We start from the raw sequence: 11,800 nt of genomic DNA on the forward strand, positions 1-11,800 counted from the left end.
TTTGCTGAATCTCAGCCCCCCTGTCTGATACTCGCTCCAGTAGTGTCACCCTCCATATGTTGCGGTTGAATCCCTTTAACCTCCGTGATATTAACGAATATATTGAGCTGGCAACTTATGATGGAAAGTCCTTGAAGGACTGGTTATTGCCCTCAGTTGATGTACGACATCGATTCGTAGAATTGTTGAAAAGGAAGACAGGAGGTATTCCGTTGATTGTAAGGAATACTTTATTAGCCCTAGTAGAGAAAGTTGCAAACTTATCTCAACCTGTTATCAACAATGACAATATGGAACCCTTATTAGATAGAATCTTTCACTTGGTACTACTAGAGTCGGTGACGATTATTATTCCGGAGATACCTGATTCCGCAACCCTTCTTCGATATCAATTTGTCCTTTTGAATTATCTGCTCGGAACAGTTTTTCCAATTAACTTTATAGTTACTATATGTGGAACAAAAACTTATTTGATGGACTTGGTTGCAACTTTTGGGTTTTATTCTGAAAGTTGTGGAACTGACGGGATTGATATGGGGACCGAATTCAAGATTGGTTGTTGTGAATTTATATTGAGAGCTCATAGCAACTATAACTTTTTCCTTGAGGCTACTGAACTCTTTCCTTTATCTCCGTTTAGTTATATTCCCGACACTTCAACAGCAAAAGGAATCTTCTTTGAATTTGTATTTATGAAGATCTTTCGCTTTCGCTTATTAACTTTTCTTCATTCTAATTCCTCGGCTATTGTACATTCTGCTATTCCAGGAATTTTCCAGGGTTCTTTTATTGAACAGGACAATGTTTCTTATTCTATGGAATCAACAAAATCTTATGATATACCCATCTTGAGAAATGTCTCTCGTTCATTTTCTGTTCATTATAGAGATTATTTACAACGTTGTGGTATTTTTGTTCCAAAGGAGGGCAATTCGAGTGGTCCTGATGCATATGTTGTATTCCATAATGGACAAACACGTTACGTTGTTGGATTTTCATTCAAATTTTATCACAAAACTGAATTTTCGAAAACAAATATTGAGGAAGAAGCCAAAAAATTTTTTAAGGGAGTTGTTTCCGTTTTGAATGACGAATCTTTTTCATCTGTTCAACTTCGTTTTCAGTTTGTGGTGGTAGTATGTACTAGATATGATCAATCTGTAGGTTTCTCTACCGAAGAACAGAATATTGTTGAAGATGCAAGTGATTTGGTAACTCAACATTCTTCGGGATCAACTTTGAATGAAAGTAGTCGATCATGTCTGCAATTGGTAATTGTTTCTCAAAGGAACCTTGAAATGTATTTGGGAAGAGATAATGTCGAAACATTGAGGAAAATTGGAGAAGCAAACCGAGAAGAGTTTTCTAAAAACTTTTCAGTATGGTGTGAAACTGTCTTTGAGTCGATGTCCAATGAATATGTTTCACCTTTGGAGCAATCAAATGTTACTTTAAGAGTAGCTCGAAATATAAGACCGAGAACAAATGAGGAGAATAGGATGCAAATCGAAGAGCTTCAAACTGCTATGAAAGTGGAACGAAGTGTCGCAGCATCGAGTTCTTTGTCTTCGTCATTTGATTGGAATACTTTCCTAAGAGAATATTGTGGTCTTTCTGAAGAAGATGTTGCTTATTGTCTTCCGAAAGTGGAAGATATTGATATGGACGAGCTTCCAGCGGTGACCAAAGAAATTTTAAGGGACTTGGGTATAGATAAACCTGCGTTGAGGTTGAAGATAAGATCTTCTATAAGGTCATATCTCGCTAACGAACGATGAATGTATTTGAGAGTTTTGTCATTTTTTCAATATGTTTCATTCGTTGTAGTTGCAACTCATAAATACAAAATTTTCTTTTATTCTATTATCGAACATTGAAGATATTAACCTGCTTTACTCGATTTTGAACAAATGCTTTCACAGGAGATATGGAGTCTTTTCATGTTTAGTGAGTTTTATTCAAGAAAATATTCCACTAAAAGAAATATAAAAAGCTATTGGTATAATAACTGGTATAGATAGAATTTATCTTCATACCATAGTTATGCTGCGACAGGAGAAAGATAGCGTTGTAAGGAAGTTCTGTCAACTCTCCAGCGACGTTAAAGCCTTTCAACAAAGTTGAGTTTGACCAACATTATCTTTGCAAGGTAAATTCCAATTCTATTGCAACTACCTTTGACTTGTTCTCAAACTGAGAATCTTCCTTCGTTGGCCTTAACAAAGCCTCGGAAAACTGCTTGAAAGTGCAAACTGGTCATTTTCCCAACTTCAACGGGAGCAATTCTATCAACTTGCGCTGTAAAAACTGTAATATTTCCTTCAAAGTATAATCTTTGTTCGATTATCCAATCCTAGAATTGGAAAAGTTACAAAGGTCTTGGTTATACCTTACGTAAAGAACTTGAGAGTTTTGACTGTTATAACAGCAAAAGTGGAGATGCTTTTGCGTTTCGTAGCACGTATATTTCACGATTTACCGTTTCTTTTTACGTGCAAAGAGGACATGAAATATTCTCTTTCCAAAATTTCTAGAGTTATTCTTTCTTTCGCTAGTAGACGATATTTTCCAATCTATATTATCTTTGAGAGAGCTAAATATTTACCTGAATGTGATGAATCAATAAGATAGACTCTGGTAGTAAAGGAAAAAGACCAATAGTTATATTTTATTTCCCTAAAGAAAAGTGACGTTTTTCTTTTTCCTGGTGCCATTTGGATATGTTCCTCGCCTGTTTACACAAAACGTCGAATTGTCTTTGTCAAGTCCAAAAAAAAATTTACCCGTGTACCAAACAGTTACTAACCAAGCTTCCGTAGTCTAGTAGTTGTTGTACTTTGGGTTATGAAAGTATGAGTTGAATATTCTCACACCGTACTCCAGTTTTTTAGCCTTTTTCTTCAACTAAAGGCAAAAGATTATTAGTGTCAACATATTTCAATTTATCTTGTTCTTAACCAAACAACTCAAAAGGGGGTTCTGAAAGTTTGAAGCAATACTCAAAGTTGGATACGACTTGCAGCAACTGTATGTTGTCATTGTAGTCTAAGTATATTCTCAAGTTTGAAATTGACTGGTTTATTGTGAAGCATAGTCCCACAGTGAAACATATTTGCACATTTTCATGAACAAAGAGTCATTATGTCAATGCAGATGAAAATCAAAGCTTGGCATTGGACTTGCCAATACTTTGATATCCTTTGACACAAGCCAAGTGCCAGTCTATTTCGTTTGTATTTTCTTGAAACTTTCCACATTCTAATAAATGTAGTAGCAAGAATTCTTTTCAGAAACTGCAAATACTACGAATCGCTTGTATGGAAACAACTCTAGTTTGCAGTGTTCAAAGAACTATAAGATTATGGCTCTATCATATGCATATAATATCCTAAAGAGATAGGAGTTAACTCTAGTGAAACTGTTTGTGAGACCAAAACCGTGCAATCTATGTAGGATTACAAATGTTCACTATGAATGCAGAAAAGTAATCATGTCATAATGATCATATGTTTACGATGTCCATCAAAAGCATCCACAAAGTAGCAGAATGAAATGCAATTTGGCGAATACTTGCAAAATTTTTCAGTTGACTATACATACTGTCTCATAACCACATTCTGGTAGGCTACACCTTCCCAAGTTACCTTGGAGAAATACCAACAAGTCGGCTTCAAAAGGGAAAAGCATGCTCATGTTTTCTACTATCAAAAAGTTTTCTAACGTTGGGTAGTAAAAGCTTTGGAAATTATTCGATGCAACCACGTGGCTGCGTCTAACACGTTTGACAATGGCCCTTTCGCAAATAGTGGCAGACAATCAATATCATAATTACAATATGCTCATTAGCAGCTGGGCTGGTATCTTGTCTAAGTTGTGGCTATAAAGCTCACGAAGAAAGGCTAAGTGAAGAAATGCAGCATTCATTCCGCACCAAGAAAAGTGCCGGTTGTTCGTTGCCACATTCAGACCACCTATATCTAAAGTTTCTTGCTCTGAAAGAAATTCATTATTGTGAGTGAAACAACAGGAAGTCAGAATCTGGGCCTTTTGATTTTAGGAATAAACTCTTTTTCATAACGGTCTTTGTCATATATAACAAGTTAGTCGAAAAGGAAATAAACAAGTTTCTCTTTGTAAAGTCGTCTACATAACTACCATATTCTGTGGAAAGTTAACTATAGTTTGACTATGTGCTAAAGTTTATGTTTGGAGCCAACACCCGAAGTATCCCAATAATAACGAAGTTTCGCTTCTCCATTAATATACCTTCTATCTACTCACATATGGAGGCGTTAATTAAGATGAAACTGTTGTTCAACAAAATAAACTCACGACAGTATAAAGTCCAAAAATTTTCTCCACATATTTAAGGAGCAGGGAAAACTCTTCTTGGCGATAACGCTATTTCCCAGTATACTAGAAAGAAATGAGGATTTTAATTTTGTTAGAAGACTACGCTTCCTCATTACAATTCCCTAGTTGTCGAGTCTGTCACTCTCAAAGACCAAGAAACAAGCATTTTATTTCAGGCTTTGTAACTACTTGATACTGATAGCTTGCTGTTACAGCGCTGCAGTGAAAACCTTGAAGGTTGATTTCGGGTACAGGTCGTTGTCACTGAAACAGTGCTAGAAGAAACAGTTCGAGACATGCTATGATTCCTCGGAAAAACTATCAGGAGCGTTAGTACTATTAAATATTGCACTAACTACTGCAGAGAATTTCAATCCATTTCCTATGTTACGTAAGACAGGAATGCAGACGAAAAAAGAAGTTGGCAACTATGTTGTATTGTACGAGACGTATACTGGTGTAACTAAAAACCACTTTTTTCACACCAACCTGGGCGTCTCGCGTCCATCACTATTGGCGAAACTTCTCTTAGTATTTCACAGCACTATAAAATACCAAAAGTAAACGAATATATTCTTTGCCCTGGTTCGCCGTAATTTCGTGTATCTTATTGAGAAAAGATGAAGCGATTAAAGTTTGCCTCTCACACATCATTATAGCTTCTTCGTAGCAAGTTGAATTACTAGAACAAACAACAATAGTACCATTGCTGTTATAATATTTGTCGCAAGTTTATCTCTTAACTGAATATTGGTTGTCCTTCGTTGAAAACCAAGTTTCTTTCTACGAGCTTCTTACTATATGGAAAAACACTTTTTCGAGGATCCAAGAGATACTTGTCAAGAAGAGAAGCTTCCAGAAAAAACTCTAGTCTGAAAAAGTAAAAGTGGCTTCTAAAAACATAAAGAACAAGGAACTCGTTTTCTAGTGGAGGGTAAGCTGGACAAAATATTCGTCGAGTTGGATGGAGCTGTTCTCTTTGCATTCTGTCCGCGCCGAATGTCTTCCGTTGCTCTGGAATCAGAAACGTTGATAGGGATGAATGTGTTTGTAGACTTCATCAGGCTTCATAAACAGTAGATCCATCTGATCGCACTCAAGGTTTTGTTGTTCCTATGCCGCAGAGAAAGAAGAGAAGCCCGCTGCGCAATGGGGAGACTGGGCTTTAAGTCTCGTCTTGACTCTCAAAATCAGCTTTACTTTGATGGTGAGTTCAAAAGACTTTCAATGCAATCAAGTTCAAGGGTTGCTCCTAACTGATAATAGAATTGGAAGTTTATCTCTAAAGTTTGTAAGTATCTTTGTAGATGAGTTTAAATGGAGAACAACTAATGGTCACATTTTCTGTTGTGGCCCGGTTTTTTACGTATAAACAGTTTATCACAGCATCTCTAAAAGACAGTTGAATCTAGTTTTCTCCCCAATTAAGATTCTCACAATATCAGTCGATCAGCAATTTATCAGATAAGATGTTCAACAAACGAACTAGTCTTGCTTCGTAAATAGACAAGAAAGAATTGTTCGAATTTGCTATTCCAAGTTTTCTTGTTTTAAGAAGTCTGCTTTACAGCTTTGTGGCTATCACAAAACTTAAATATGATCGATTGGGGGAATCCTATTTGTTGTTACTCCTCTAACTATTTTTTAAAACAAAGTGAGAAAACTGAAATTGACGCCAATGTCTTTATCTCAAGATATATAACGTATTTTAAGAATTTTCTTTCTGTTTTCCTATTCGCACCTAGTGCCTCCCATAAACGTTTCCTTCATAAGGACAAAACGGAAAATTTAACGGAAAACTCTTTGGAATGATGCATCGCAGCAAACACTATCTTCAAACACTTCCAAGAGGATGAAGAAACATTGCAGAAGTTTTCCATATATGATTTCCCATTCAGGAACACTGGAACAAGTTTGAATTCAGGAATACAGAAATGGGAGGTTTTGCTTTTGAATATAAATTTCCAAAGATTTGCAGTTCAATTATTGTGTTACACTAGTTTTTCTTGCTAAACTAATATGACTAAGAAATAGCAAGTTGTAGTGATTGGAATAGTATATGTCAGTTTGACCTTCATCAAATGAGCTCCATTTCTTCTCTTTTGTGCAGCGTCACTCCTAGGACATTCTCTACTTGTGTTCTTTACCGTCTGCTTCTTCTTACTGTTATGAGAATATGGCCACAATTGTGACGGATGTGGTGAAGTTGTTTTAGCGGCCTCAAATCCTGGTCACGAACCGTTCTGTAGTGCAGTTCCAGTACCTTGCTCTTTCTCTGACTGTAAACGTCGCCCCTCTCTTGAAGAACTAGTATCGCAAGAATTGAATTGCTCGTTTTACTTGTGCTTTGCTTGCATGAAGGCTGTGTAGAATACCAAGGAACTTCGATGTCAGCTTATATCTTGAAGCTTGTGGAACGAGAAAGGAAGAGGAACCATGTGCTCACATCTGCCAACTTGATGCGTTTCTGGGTGGAACTATTGAGTGAGCACTATCAAGCTTTGTTTCTGGAATATTTTTCGCAAGTCCAGCCAAGCCGACTTTTGGCAGGACTTCTTTTTGAAAAGTTGGCACTCTGAGGAATACCACAGGAATCTTGTGAAGGCTTACTATCGAAATCACAATAGAAGAGTTTTGGATACGATTCGAAAGCCACAGGATATTTTTTGTGTTTCCTCCTTTTTGCATTTAAAGCTAAGTTTGATTTGTTAAAAGCATTTTGAGTCGCTAAAAAATCTTACCTTTGAGAGACAGTTAGCGAGAATGAAAATGCGAAACAGACCAAATGCTGTGCTATCCAGAAAAGAGAGATATGATCTTGGAATAATGCCCTGCTATGTGTTTGATGGCAAACCCCCAGAACTAAATAGTGGAGAGTTGAATGGCTTGAGCACCCCAACAGACGAAGATATGAAGTCAAAGAGCGTTTTCAACAGCCAACTTCCTATATGACTGAATTAAGGAAATATAGGTCGTTGTGATAAATGTGCCCCAGTGTTCTTTCACTAAGTTAGCTGACAGCGGATTCGCTGCATTAGAAAGTTTCGTGAGGAGCTTCTTTATGAGGTGAAACTTCCCTATACTACATAAATAGAAGCTAATTTTCGTATTCTAAAAATTTTGGGCAGTTTGTAATAGCATTCTTCTTTGTTCATTTCACTTCGATGAGTGTTTGACTGAATATATAAATTTTTAAAGATATTCGTAGACGTCAAGATTCGAAGCGACACTATTCGTTTACGACGAGAGTAGGCAACAGAAACCTAATAGAAGTAAAACCCCATAGCTTAATTTCATTTCGTTTTTCCTCGTCCAAAAAGTCTATTTTGTAGAGCTCTCCAGAATATTGAACTGAACACATTCGGAGCTATAACATCTGATGTATATCAACTTAAGGAGTATCCTATCGGCAGCAAGTAACTACTGCGGTTTAGTCAAATGAAAACTTTATTCTCCAGTCGTTGTGTTAGCAAGAATATCACACTTTTATAATGTATAATCTCAAGCCAGTAGCTCTCGACAGAACCCATATCAACAGAAGCTGTAGTAGCATCCTTGTCAAATGATGTACTGGATAGATTATCATTCACTTTGAAGTTGCTTAGTGATAAAAATCAGGAAAACGTGAAATAAGAATAATTGTTACATGACGAAGTAATGAACACTTGTCTTGATAAATAGTGTTCGTTCGATCAGTAATGATGCGAAAAATCGAAATAAGATGGTAGATTGTTTTCTTTATTTTGTGTGCTGTTGGAATCAAAACAGAATAACAATCATCACTACTATGCGTTTATCTATAATGAAGTTTTCAATTATATGAAACTCTTTCTTGAGTTTTCTTCTTCAAAGTCTTAGTTATCTTATATTATAGAGAGTCGTTAAGCTATATAATATTGATGAAAAGTTCTTCTGTGGACTTGTCGACGACCACCAAGTCACCAGACGATACGAGTGACTTGGGTAAGGTTGAACCCATCCAGTCGTTCAAGGATAATAAACCCACGACCAACAAGAACGGTAGGCTTTCTTTCCGTTATAGGATCCAAAGTAACACTGCTTGACTTTTTTTTTGTTTCAGATAGCGCTATAGGAGAGCGTCATAAAGCGTCTGCTAACTTTTATGCTGGTGCGTTTTCTGGCTTAGTATCTACGTTATGTTTGCAACCTCTTGACGTGGTTAAGACTCGAATGCAGCAAGGTTCTCAATATATTGTGAGTCCAAGTGTTACTTTGCAACGAGTGTTGTCTCCAAGGTAGTTTGTTTCCTTCAAGTTTCTATACTTTTTCTTTTTCGACTAAGATATAATTATTCTTTTCTCTTTTTATACCTCTATATAGGAACCCTCTTTCTGTAGCAGCCAGTATAGTTGCTAATACGGGTATATTGAGTTTATGGAGAGGAACTTCTCCTACCATAATTCGTAACTGTTTAGGTGTTGGTATTTACTTTGTTTCCTTAAACGCCATAACGAACTTGATGCAGTCTGATGACCCAGAGACCCATATGCCAGCTTGGAAAACTTTGTTAGCTGGAGGGCTTTCGCGTTCACTTTCAGCCGTTCTTCTTTGTCCTTTATCTGTGTTGAAAACCAGGTTTGAAGCTCAAGTTATCGATCAAAACCGCGGAATTATCAAAGCACTTGTAGAAATATACAAAAAGGAACGTCTTCGTGGTCTCTTTAGTGGACTTGTACCTACTATTGTGAGAGACGCTCCATATTCTGCAAGTTATTTTCTTATATATTTAAGAGTTCGTGAAGGTCTTTCTTCGATAGTGAATGGAACTTATTTTTCACATCTATCGATGACAAAAACAAACATTTCCTCTTCACCTTCAGAATATCATATGATAACTATGTCAGTTAGTTTCGTAGCAGGTTTAATAGGGGGTTTCGCAGCTACTTTTCTTACACAACCACAAGATGTTATCAAAACCAGAATGCAGTTGAGAGCTTATTCAATTAACCGTTCACAACAGGACGCCTCAACCATAGAAGTTATTCATACAATCTATCGAGAAGATGGTATTGTTGGATTTTTTCGTGGAGCTTCTCCTCGTTTTCTTAAACGTTGCTTGGGTTCTGCTATAACATGGATGATATATGAGGAGTTTGTGGCTATCTTTGATAAACTATTAAATGAAAAAACTCAAAGACAGTCATCTCAACATGTTCGAGCATGATGAATGATACGTATTTGAAAAATATTGGAAAATGTTGGATACTCCTTATCTAAAAAAGAAAGGCTCGTTTGAAGGCTTTCCTAGTCACTATTCTTTTGTTGATAATGGAAATATGCTTGCTCTTTATATAATATACATAATATAACAATATGAGCCTCTTAAGAAAATGATAATTTTAAAACAGTACGTGAATAACTGTTCCTCATGTAATATAAAATAATATCTACCGAAACTTTCATAGAGTGTGATGAATGTAAGAATAGTAAGCAGCTGAGAACTGAAGTATATTATCATTCCTTGTTATTGTTCAAGTTACCTTCCTCAAAGCACAACTCCTGAATGAGAGCACAAGGTTTTGAATAGGTTTTTGATATTTGTGAAGATAAATATTCGTTTGGTTGCTTGTCTGTTCGCACTGCAAAAAGTAGAGACTGTGGTGAGTCTAATATATGGCGACGTTGATTTTTTTGTTCATAGTTTGAGCTTGCTTCTGTCCCCTGGTCAACTAATGCTTGTGTAACTAGCGAATAAAGCCTATGGCATTCAGGGTTATTGGGTTCCAGCTTTCGTACTTGTTCCAAGCTAGCAAGCGCAGAGTCCAACTTGTTGCTTACGAGACTTTGCTAAACAAATTTCAATCAGTATAAAGAAAATCTAAGAAAGCTGTTAACTGGTAAGTTGCTTTCCAAAATTTCTTATGAAGATCTTTGGCAAGGGTCTTCAGCAATACTTGTAGGTCTCGTTCGATTAGGTTCTTACGAACTGTCAGTGTGCTACGGATGTTATATTGAATCGTTGAAGTTCAAAGTCAATGGTGTCATAGAAAAACCAGATTGATAAAGAATTGAGCTTAGATTCTCACCTTGGAATTCCAACAGAATGGAAATAAGGCAATTTGAATTAGAATCTTTAAAGCCCTTAGACAACTTTGAACTTCAAGGGCTGGTATTTTCTTGCTCCTTTGCGTGAACATGTCTTCTACAGTCAGAGAATCAATCGACCGAAGTATACAACTTTATAGAACTATCTGAAATCTTGACTTTTCACTCGTCGTATTGTAGCAACTCAGTTTCTATAGAAACAGAATTATAAAGGTTGGAAAGAAACATAGCAATGCAATTTCATGTCCCCTATCTTTTGGTTACAAAACCTTGCTGACAAGCCAAGAATCGAAAAGAATGTGTTTCCAAGCTTCCAAAGTAAGGTAACTATCTGTAACCCACAAGTACACGTCTATTGTATCCAGGCCAAAATGATATTCTTGGTACGAACAACGCTTTGAAAGCGAGCAGATTTTTGTGTCTTTATTGTCACGGTATTATAGTATGTCCAATTAGAAAGAACTACTCCTGTTCTGCTGCTGACTGAGAAGTCCGTTTAGGTTGTGTTTTCGAAACGATATATAGAAGCATAAAATTCTTCCCCTTGAGGAGTTATACCGAATATTTCATGTTCAGAATACAAGTCGGAGAAGAGAATACGTAACAACCGATTGATCTGTCCTAAACTGGACAGATTGTTTTTAAGAGAAAAGAGGAGTTTGAGACTGTTGCGACCAAATGGGTTTTTTCTCAGATCATAACAGTTGTTTAGAGAAAGTGAGATGAACATTTGAAGTGAGCTTTAGTCTCAACTAATTCAGCGCTTTTTGGAGAAATTGTTAGAACTTGTAATGAGATAATGATATAGCAAGTTCCTTTATCTGTGCAACATAGACGGGAAGTTTTCTTATCACAATACATGTATACCTATCATTCGACATTTTAATATTCTAAGAGAAGCCAGTATTAGAGGAACGCATCGCTGATATTTTATCTCTATTTTAGCACATCATGGCTAGAAAATGAAGGCTTCAAACGAAATAACTAGTACAACAGCTTTCAGAATGTTCTAATCCTCCTGCTCGCATCAGGTGTCTTCCACAAGACACCAACAGATTCTTTTCTAGTTCAAATATTGACATAAATAGCGGTCCTATATGACGAATGGAATCAAAGTTTGCTATTCTCTATAGCGTATTCCTTCGGCAATTGAAAAGCGAATGTGTCTATAAAGGGAACTAAAATTCTTAGAAAGTAGAACAAATGATTGGCGAAGAAAAATGCATTCTATTTTCTAAGAGCATATGTTTCGACATTATTATTTCATTTTATTGGTGCTTACCAGAATAGAATTTTAGCTTTGTTTAACAATATGTTTCCGTCTCTGCTAGGACATTAGACAATTGCTTCATACTTTCTAATCTAATAAGAATAATCGAGC

At 36.4% G+C, this 11,800-nt stretch overlaps 4 protein-coding genes across 5 annotated transcripts; 3 read left to right on the forward strand and 1 right to left on the reverse strand.

Moving 5' to 3' along the window:
• Nucleotides 1-40: 40 nt before the first annotated feature.
• Nucleotides 41-2,421, forward strand: Gasu_60890 (archaeal ATPase; the record flags this gene model as incomplete). Of its 2 annotated transcripts, none has more annotated exons than XM_005702726.1 (1): nt 41-1,856. In XM_005702726.1, one exon carries the CDS (start codon nt 57-59, stop codon nt 1,776-1,778), a length of 1,722 nt encoding a protein of 573 aa, XP_005702783.1. In that variant the 3' UTR covers nt 1,779-1,856. The 2 variants fall into 2 exon arrangements, with proteins under 2 accessions (XP_005702783.1, XP_005702784.1); XM_005702727.1 differs by having other exon boundaries at nt 671-2,421.
• Nucleotides 2,422-4,504: 2,083 nt separating this feature from the next.
• On the reverse strand, nt 4,505-6,030 carry Gasu_60900 (uncharacterized protein). The gene has a single exon (XM_005702728.1). The coding sequence runs from the start codon at nt 5,336-5,338 to the stop codon at nt 5,093-5,095; it is 246 nt and encodes an 81-aa protein (XP_005702785.1). The 5' UTR covers nt 5,339-6,030; the 3' UTR covers nt 4,505-5,092.
• Nucleotides 6,031-6,200: 170 nt separating this feature from the next.
• On the forward strand, nt 6,201-8,175 carry Gasu_60910 (uncharacterized protein). Its single transcript, XM_005702729.1, has 4 exons — nt 6,201-6,837; nt 7,069-7,278; nt 7,325-7,419; nt 7,482-8,175. Exons 2-4 carry the CDS (start codon nt 7,117-7,119, stop codon nt 7,486-7,488), a joined length of 264 nt encoding a protein of 87 aa, XP_005702786.1. The 5' UTR covers nt 6,201-6,837; nt 7,069-7,116; the 3' UTR covers nt 7,489-8,175.
• A 45-nt stretch (nt 8,176-8,220) lies between these two features.
• Gasu_60920 (mitochondrial carrier, iron import) lies at nt 8,221-9,719 on the forward strand. Its single transcript, XM_005702730.1, has 3 exons — nt 8,221-8,373; nt 8,435-8,609; nt 8,695-9,719. The coding sequence occupies exons 1-3, from the start codon at nt 8,253-8,255 to the stop codon at nt 9,536-9,538; spliced, it is 1,140 nt and encodes a 379-aa protein (XP_005702787.1). The 5' UTR covers nt 8,221-8,252; the 3' UTR covers nt 9,539-9,719.
• The last annotated feature ends 2,081 nt before the right edge of the window (nt 9,720-11,800 follow it).

This window comes from Galdieria sulphuraria (assembly GCF_000341285.1).
Source record: "Galdieria sulphuraria unplaced genomic scaffold scaf_73, whole genome shotgun sequence".
NCBI classification, from domain to species: Eukaryota; Rhodophyta; class Bangiophyceae; order Galdieriales; family Galdieriaceae; genus Galdieria; species Galdieria sulphuraria.